General features: G+C 42.1%; 1 protein-coding gene across 1 annotated transcript in view; it reads left to right on the forward strand.

Moving 5' to 3' along the window:
- LOC138632075 (LIM/homeobox protein LMX-1.2-like) overlaps positions 1 to 7,116 on the forward strand; it is a 31,585-nt gene extending 24,469 nt beyond the window's left edge. The window contains exons 6-8 of the mRNA XM_069717354.1: positions 1,981 to 2,047; positions 3,412 to 3,582; positions 4,568 to 7,116. Coding sequence (XP_069573455.1) covers positions 1,981 to 2,047; positions 3,412 to 3,582; positions 4,568 to 4,725 — 396 coding nt within the window. The 3' untranslated portion in view covers positions 4,726 to 7,116. The remainder of the gene's footprint in view (positions 1 to 1,980; positions 2,048 to 3,411; positions 3,583 to 4,567) is intronic.
- The last annotated feature ends 2,446 nt before the right edge of the window (positions 7,117 to 9,562 follow it).

A 9,562-nucleotide genomic window follows, 5' to 3' on the forward strand; every position in this document is an offset into this window, starting at 1 on the left:
AGTCACATGATCTCCAACATACTGAAGTCACACGATCTCCAACATACTGAAGTCTCACGATCTCCAACATACTGAAGTCTCACGATCTACAACATACTGAAGTCGCACGATCTACAACATACTGAAGTCTCACGATCTACAACATACTGAAGTCTCACGATCTACAACATACTGAAGTCACATGATCTCCAACATACTGAAGTCACACGATCTCCAACATACTGAAGTCTCACGATCTCCAACATACTGAAGTCTCACGATCTACAACATACTGAAGTCTCACGATCTACAACATACTGAAGTCTCACGATCTACAACATACTGAAGTCGCACGATCTACAACATACTGAAGTCTCACGATCTACAACATACTGAAGTCGCACGATCTACAACATACTGAAGTCGCACGATCTACAACATACTGAAGTCGCATGATCTCCAACATACTGAAGTCACATGATCTACAACATACTGAAGTCGCATGATCTCCAACATACTGAAGTCGCACGATCTACAACATACTGAAGTCTCACGATCTCCAACATACTGAAGTCACATGATCTCCAACATACTGAAGTCACATGATCTACAACATACTGAAGTCGCATGATCTCCAACATACTGAAGTCGCACGATCTACAACATACTGAAGTCTCACGATCTCCAACATACTGAAGTCACATGATCTACAACATACTGAAGTCGCACGATCTACAACATACTGAAGTCTCACGATCTACAACATACTGAAGTCGCACGATCTACAACATACTGAAGTCGCACGATCTACAACATACTGAAGTCTCACGATCTACAACATACTGAAGTCGCACGATCTACAACATACTGAAGTCGCACGATCTCCAACATACTGAAGTCGCACGATCTCCAACATACTGAAGTCACACGATCTCCAACATACTGAAGTCACATGATCTCCAACATACTGAAGTCACATGATCTACAACATACTGAAGTCATCAGTGACATGTTTGGTAGTCACCGGTAGTCGTTTTCTCTGCACGTCCAACATCAGATATACTTTGTGTGGCTATAAAGTCAGCTGACCCGGAACAACAGGAACCTTCCACAGTGTCTGCCTCCATTCATCTGAAGGCGTCTGCACAAGCCCCACCTGATGTCATGTCGGTGTCAGCGACCTGCACTGTGGGTTGCTGGGGCAACGGGCCTCGATTTTCAGAGCTTCCTCCACATGGTGCATGGAGGCCAAGGTCCTGGCATCCCTGCCATGCTGGGAAAACGCCTTTGGATCTGCCCAGCAGCGTTCCATCTCCTCCAAGAAGGCAGGAGATGGTGGAGCCGTAAACAGGAGGTGACAGGAGTCCGTCTGAAGAACGGACTGCCAGTAAGATGAGTATCTGTGGAGCATCGTCCAAACCAATCTTAGCCAGGGCTGCACGCAGCGCTGCTTACAACGGGACCAGAACTCCTGAGGGAAGTCTCTGAGCCATCATGGGCCTCAACACTCACAGGCTCCGCCCCCTGAAACGACAGCTCACCCGGGTGCTAATGCACCTTCACCGCTTTGGAGCTGAGAGTTTGATGCCCTTGTTGACATCACGTCATCCTCTCGTGAGTCCCGAGGGACCGTGTCCACTTCATTTACTACCACTGGAAGGAAGAAAACGGAGCCGCTATGTCCTTGTTGCTGGTGGCGGTCCCATGAATAACCTTTGGTCCAAACACTTTATTGTTCATTAACTGCATTTTAACACCAGTTCATTCATTCAGAACAGCTAACAAACACACAGGGGTCCCGTTCTGAATCCCACAACGTTTAAAGCGGTCGATGAGCACATTTTATAGATTTCCATGTTACACCTCAGACTCATCTGAATCATTTGATATGTCATTCAGATTTAGATTTCTCACATCACATGATTTCTGGTTTTGACACAGTCTCCTCACTAAGTGTGTGTCAGACACACACCAAGCTGCTTCCTCTTTATTTATTTACAGATGAAGAAGTTAGCCCGCAGACAACAGCAACAGCAGGAGCAACACAGCAGCCAAAGGCTAGGCCAAGGTGAGGATTTATCCTGTGTGTGTGTGTGTGTGTGTGTGTGTGTGTGTGTGTGTGTGTGTGTGTGTGTGTGTGTGTGTGTGTGTGTGTGTGTGTGTGTGTGTGTGTGTGTGTGTGTGTGTGTGTGTGTGTGTGTGTGTGTGTGTGTGTGCTGCCTTCCATCATGCAACAAAAGGAACAGTACTACTGTTGAATCTGTCCATGATAATTGTCCCCCATCTACTGACAGACAGATAATTTATGAAATATTTGGCAAAACAGCTTGAAATATTAGATTTATTCTGGGAACAGTAAACTCTGGAGTCACTCGTCAAACACTCCCAGTTTTGTAGGCTTTGCATGAGTCTGAAGCCAAAGTCACATCTCCGCTGGTAAATATCCTTTTTTCCACCGGCAGGGCTGTAAAGCGAAGCCGGCGTTCTCCCCGCAGCTTCGCTCCTCATGGCTAGCGGGCTTATTGCCACCGTGGTCTCATGGCGGATATGAGCAGACAGTTTAGATAAGGGTCTCAGTGCTTTGGCAGGCATCGCCTCTATCTGTTCAGGGACTTCCAGCATGTCAATATTGGTATAGCAGCAGGATTTATTACAGTGGAAGCTGCTGGTGTTCACCAAATGAGCAAAGCAAACCAGCAAATGGGGGTTATTTAAAGTTGATGTAAGAATGTGAAGAAGCCTCCTGGATGACTGTTTAGGCATCTTCAACATCAAACAGACTTCCAGTTTAGAGAATAAATTCACAGTATACTTCTTTTTTTTTTTGATCAGAAACCATTTGTTGTACAGTTTTTAGAGTCTGGAGAGAAAAATAAAAAAAACATTTGTGTCTGTGTTCATGTCTTTAGAGATGTTTAAGCTCTTTGTTCCCAGAGCAAGGAAATCCTATTTCATTACTGCTTGTCATTGATTTCAAATTTATATTTATGCAGCCACACAGGGAAGTATCTCAAATAACACAATAAAAACACACAAGCCCATTTATATTCAATTGTCTCAGATGTTTGCACATTTACTCGTTTATATTCAGCATGAACAGAACATAGAATATATAATAATAATTGACTGCTGGGACACAGTCTTTAAGTGTTCCCCTTTTACAAATTAGATGATGAGTTTTCTTCCACTCTGTGTGACCCACGTGGTCACATATAAAGAGCAGTGCTCTGCTACAGTGTTGATCTAATCCCTGATCTCTTTAATCACAGAGCTCTGAGTGTCTGAGAGTCAGTGAGTGTGAAGCCTGTAAAGATGAGCACTTGTGGTCTCAAGGATCAAATTAGACTTTCTCACAGTCTGTGAAGGTGGCTGAGTGTGAGATACAGTCTACAGTTGTAACCCTGTTCTCTTTGTTCCCGCTGACTCTTCCAGAGGTGATGTCAGGTTGTATGGAGGGGCTGCTCACTTCCTACTCAGGGTCTCTACATCCAAGACAGCAGCAGCAGCAGCTGATGACCATGAAGCACAGCGGCTACAGTACGGATCCTTTCCAGCAGGGCCTCACCCCACCACAGATGCCTGGTGACCACATGCACCCCTACGGTTAGCACCATGTTCTCTATCTGTTTTACTGGGTGGACTTCCTGTTATGTGTTCTCTGTATTTTCCTGTTTTTTTTTCTAAATCATTGAGGACCGGAGACTCTTGTCCATCATGCATTTTTCATGTCATGATGCTCCAGATGTTTTCAATGATTGACAGGTCTGGACTGCAGGAGGCCAGTTTATCAGCGGACTCTTCTACTAGAGAACCATGCTGTTGGAATACGTGCAGAATGTGGTTGGACGTTGTTCTGATGAAATAAACAAGACCTTCCCTGAAAGAGACGTTGTCTGGATGGCAGCATATGTTGCTCCAAAACCTGAATATATCATTCAGCATTAATGGTTCCTTCCAGATGTTCAAGCTACCCATGCCATGTGCACTAATGCATCCCTGTACCATCACAGATGCTGGCTTTTTAAGTGAGTGCTGATAACAAGCTGGATGGTCCCTCTCCTCTTTAACCTGGAGGATGCAGCGTCCATGATTTCCAAACAGAATCTCAGATTGTGATCCATCAGACCTCAGGGCAGTTGTCCACTTCACCTCAGTCCATCTTCAATGATCTCGGTCCAGAGAAGGCAGCGGTGTTTCTGATCATGTTTCTATCTGGTTTCTTCTTTGGAGAGTTTTAACCTGCATTTGTGGACGCAGCGATGAACTGTGTTCACAGACGATGGTTTTCACAAGTGTTCCTGAGCCCATGCAGTGATTTCCACTCCAGAATAGTGTCTGTTTTTAATGCAGTGCTGCCTGAAGGCCGAAGATCACCACCATCCAATATTGGTTTTCAATAAATAAATACAAACCGACAGAGAAATATTACTTCAGTTTCCTTCGGCTCAACAGAGCTTCGTAGCCCCATGATAAGTGTATTATTTGTAATAAATAAGTGATAGCTTAATGAAGTCTCTGCATGATCCTCTCAGTGTATGTTGTTGTCCAGCTGATTCTGTGTTCTCCACATCTTCTCTACTCTGTCCAGGTACTGACTCCATGTTTCATGACATTGACAGTGACGCCTCTCTAACGAGTCTCAACGACTGCTTCATGGCCGCTTCAGATATCGGCTCCCTGCAGGCGGCGGTGGGAAACCCCATCGACCGTCTTTACTCTATGCACAGCTCCTACTTTGCCTCCTGAGACTGTGTCATCCCCGTTGGTCCAACCCAGTCCACCACGACTCCTCCCAGGTCAGGGACAGTGAACACACAACGGTGCAGACACAAGACACGAAGACCACCGGGTCGTCCTGCAGGACACGAGGTGGCGAGCAGGGACATCTGACTGCAGGACGCGATCCACCAAATTCACCTGACTGAACTCCACCAGCCAAAGCAATGGGAAAACTTGAAATAGCCATCACACATGTCTGCTTGACGGAGTAGATTGAGCTGGATTCATTAGTAGGACAGGCAGCTGCACAGACACCGCAGCAGAAGTGTTTATCGAGGGTACGAAGAGTGAGAAACTGTCTAAATCCAAGAGTGACACAGAAACATCAGTCTACATGTTTCAGTATGAAGTCAGTTGTTTTCAATGGGAAAATAAAGCAAATATCTCAGTGTCTCACAGCATACTAACACCAGAATGTCAGGGTATTACAATCTGCTAAAAGTCAGACATTCACAAGTACGCAGATCAACAGCACCTGTTACTAATGATCAGTTCATACTCAATCAGTACTGGTAATCATGGCATGTACATTTTTTTTCAATAATTATTTCTATTACCAGAAAATGCTGTCAGTGGGGCACCAACCTCCACCTGGGAGTTGGATTGAGTCATGACGCTGTTTGATATCTAGTGGAAATGAACATTTATATCAGAGTAGTAGTTTTCATCGGGCAGAAGTTGTTTTTGCAGATCTTGTTTAACCACTGAGGTTGTTTAAAGCATCTGCAGGACGAAGGGGAAAACAAAGACAAAGGGACACAACAATGTAACGTCACCTATGGCCTTGCTTTAGTCCTCCTTCCACTCATTCTTACTTACTGAGTAGCTCTTTGTGTCAATATTAAATCCAGAGCCAGATATCGATGCTGATAAAGCCTTCTGGTGCATAAATGTTCGAACGGGAGCCCGAAGCCAATCGGGGACATCAGGGTACTACACATGGGAAAGGTTTTGATAACACTATGACCTAGACCTAATTATTCAACCCAGTATCAAAGAAAAATGTAGATAGAGACACTGGTCCACTTCAGCAAAACGTGAGATTGCCACGCTTTGCGCTGTCTAGGCGTGAAAGTTACACGTTTTCCTGTAGTGGATGAAAATGAAACCTACTGCATCCTTAAAGCCATGTGATTTACAGGGAAATTAATCTTTTAGCAAAAACACCAAGTTGAGGTTACTAAATCAGCATATAGTTGGGGTTAGCAAAAGATAAAAACGTGGTTGGATTTAGGAAAAACAAATGATTTGAGTTTGGAAACAACAACAAAAAAACTTTAGAAAAATGTCCTCACCTGCTGGACTCAAAACTTGTCGCCCTGCATAGCAATCTGTGACTAATGCCACCAAGCCACCCTTCCTTCCTCCTTATACCGCCATACGCACGTCACATGACATTTACATGCCTGTAAGTTTCACACATTTAAACATGTAACTTTCACGCCTAGACAGCCCAAAGCGTGGCTATCTCACGTTTTGCTGGAGTGGACTGGCGTGTCTATTTCATGCTTTGCCGTGCTACTGGGTTGAATTATTTACAATAATCCAATTATTGATTTAATTAATGTACTAATCTATTGTCAAAACCAATTACATGTAAGAAAAAACAAGAAAACACTGAACAGTGTTTAGCTTTTTATAACCAGCGGTGTGAAAGTGGAGAGATGTGAACATGAGAAGAGTTGATCTTTATTAGCTCCTTCGTCTTGGTTGGATATTAGGGCCAAAAATGTTTCAACACACAATAGTGCAATAATTCATTCCTGTTGTTTTATGGATTCTCCACTGCCTTGCATTGATATTGTAAAAATATTCGCAGTCTTTTAATTTAAAAAAATAATTTTAAATTCCATGTTTTGACAACTATTATTCCAATACTGTTCTTAATATTTTAGTTTTTTTTGTCAAAAATCAGCACTGCATTAAACAAAAAATAAAAATAATTTTGGTACTGAGAAAACATTGAAACTACTTTTTGTGATGATAGCTGACCACCAAGCTTTTCTGGTGTAAAACTCCAACAGTCTGTGAGCCAGCTGACTGTTATCTGTTTCTAAATGTATATAATGTAATATCCAGTTTTTTATGTTAGAACAGACAGCAAGTTATTTATTTCTCACAATACGCGTTTACAATATATTGAAACAATTCTATTTAATAACAATATGATCCCATTGTAAAGTCCACAAAACAAATGATTTGATTCTGGTATTTATGGTATTTGTGTTGTTTTAATGGCTGTACAAATTAGTGTGACTTTGCTATTTATTTTTTCAATTAGATCATCCGGATGTTATCAAAGATGGATTTCAAATGTGCAAACTTACCAGAAGTGTTGCTACTCCAAATAAAAATGCTTTGTTGTGAAGTTTTGTCTTCTTTTTCTCATCTTTTTTTTTTTTTTTTTTTTTTAGAAAAAGTCAACTAATAGTGATATCAAAATTTTAATTGATCAAATGTAACTCTGATATTGTAAGATATAACATCAAAATACTGTATATTCCAACATGGGCCATCAAGCCATGGAAAATGGGACTAGCAACTCTATGAGGTTGTAGGCAGAGCTTTAAACTATATTTTGAAACTATTGGAGCAGCCTTTAACCAACCACCACTGACCAGCATATACTGTATGTTGTACCCCAAAACTCTGCCACCACCGCCATTGCTATGACTACTTCAATATTATCTCACTCAGCCACACGAGTGGGGCTGGCTGAGCAATTCTTGATGCAATCTATTAATGTCTGTTTACAATTAAATTCAGTGGATGTGCTGAAAAAGTTCAGCTCCATAGGATGTAGAGAGGATTTATTTAGGTCTTTTTAAAAAATTGTTTAAGTGCCCTCACCTCTCGGGGACGCAATCCAGAGCCGTCTCGTCCTCCAGAGTCGTCTTGTCCCCCAAAGCGTTGAGGGTTTGATTCCTGGACCCTTCTGTCTACATGCACAAGTGTCCTTAGGCAAGGCAACGAGCCCAAGTTGCTCCAAATGGCTGGTAAGCAGCAAGCGTGGCAGCTCATTGGTGAGTGAATTTGTGGGGGGATGAGAGGCAAACTGAAAAGTGCTTTGAGACCTCAAAAGTTAGAAAGTGCTAAATAACTGCAGAAAAATTACCAAAAGTACCAGAAGGTGAATATTAAGTCATGACTTTATTTTGAAAAACATATTACAACATCTAGACCCAGTTGGTTTCTTAAGATGCTGTTTACTCAAGATTTCAAATTATTTATTTTAACTATTACAGAAATGGGACCTCAAGTTCATATAGTTCTTATTCATGAGTGACTGTTTTTATTACACAGATTTTAAATAGAAAAGACATGATTTTTTTTTTAATAAATAGATAAACTATTTTGTCCAAAAGCTCTGGATATGAAATAGTTAAAACTATCTCCTCCTTGACCAGCAACAGCAATGGAATGCTGAATTACTCAACAGCTAATAATATGGTACTAACAGGAGGAGTTATCTGGCTGAGGAGTTATCTGAAAGACAGTTTGATGATATTTCAAGTTTTACTTTTCTTGCCTCACTTTAAATGTTTCTACTTTCTGAATCAGAGTCTTTGGAGCTGCATCTTCCTGCAGCTCATTGTTCACGTCTCACATTTCATTTTGACAAAATTTGCAGAAATTGTAAAACCAAGACAAAAGCAGGACCAAAGTTACACACCAACATTTTTTAAGTCTCACCTGATTCGAGCTCCCTCAATCTAAATCTGTTTATCTGAACTCAATCCTAATCCTCAACTGCGGCCTCTTCACTCTGACCCTTGAGACAAACAGCGCGCGGACACACACACACACACACACACACACACACACACACACACACACACACACACACACACACACACACACACACACACACACACACACACACACACACACACACACACACACACACACACACACACACACACACACACACACACACCTGCAGGTCCACACGAGAAAGAATCAACTGCACAACCCAGGCAGATGCTGCAAACACACACCTCAGATGTGCACACGCTGTCAGGGTCACTGAACAGGACATGTAGTTCACCTACGTCTTGACTTGGTTTCCTGACTGACAGACAGCAACGATATTTACCCAGCATACAACTAATCCCGTCCTCTTTGTAGGAGATGCGAGTTAACATGAGTGGAATAACTCCATTTGTTCCGCTCCGTCAAGCTGCTGGGTGAAAAGTAAACAGACGCCTCTTTGCCAAACAATTGATCATAAAAAAGTAATTCATACAGACGGCAGCACGCAGAGATGAGGTGTGATGAGAGCAGTCAGGTGGAAGAAGGACTGAGACAGATGTCAGCGGCTTTCTGCACCATGAAACCTGACGCTCAACATCGTTTTATCAGTAAACGGTTCCCAGGTGATTCAGAGGACAACCTGCTCACAGCACTCCTCCTGAGCATCCTTCAAATGTAATCGAAATGTATTCAAAACATTTATTAGATCAACTCAAGAGTCCTTTAACAGCCTTGTGTTAAATATAAAGAGCCTCACACACGGCACTGAGTTTAAACCCAGCGTTTTCACACCCCCAAGCCTCCTGTTTGTGTTACAGTGTATAATATGTAAAATATAATGTTAAACATTGAGTTTTGGTTTCACATTGTCATTTTTTTTTTAATCTCCATCCTGTTGTCTTCACCTCGTCGGCTCCATCTCCTTCTGCTCAACAGTTTATAAACGTGTGCGTCGGACCTTTTGTCAGTTTGGTCAGTAGCCTTTTCCATTTGAATTCCATTCGCACTATAGTATTATTATTATTATTATTACTATATCTATAATTATTAT

The sequence above is a fragment of the Brachyistius frenatus genome, unplaced genomic scaffold (genome assembly GCF_029030835.1).
Source record: "Brachyistius frenatus isolate BFR_SWC_R1_liver_20210118 unplaced genomic scaffold, ASM2903083v1 Contig_172, whole genome shotgun sequence".
In the NCBI taxonomy this organism is placed as follows: Eukaryota; Metazoa; Chordata; class Actinopteri; family Embiotocidae; genus Brachyistius; species Brachyistius frenatus.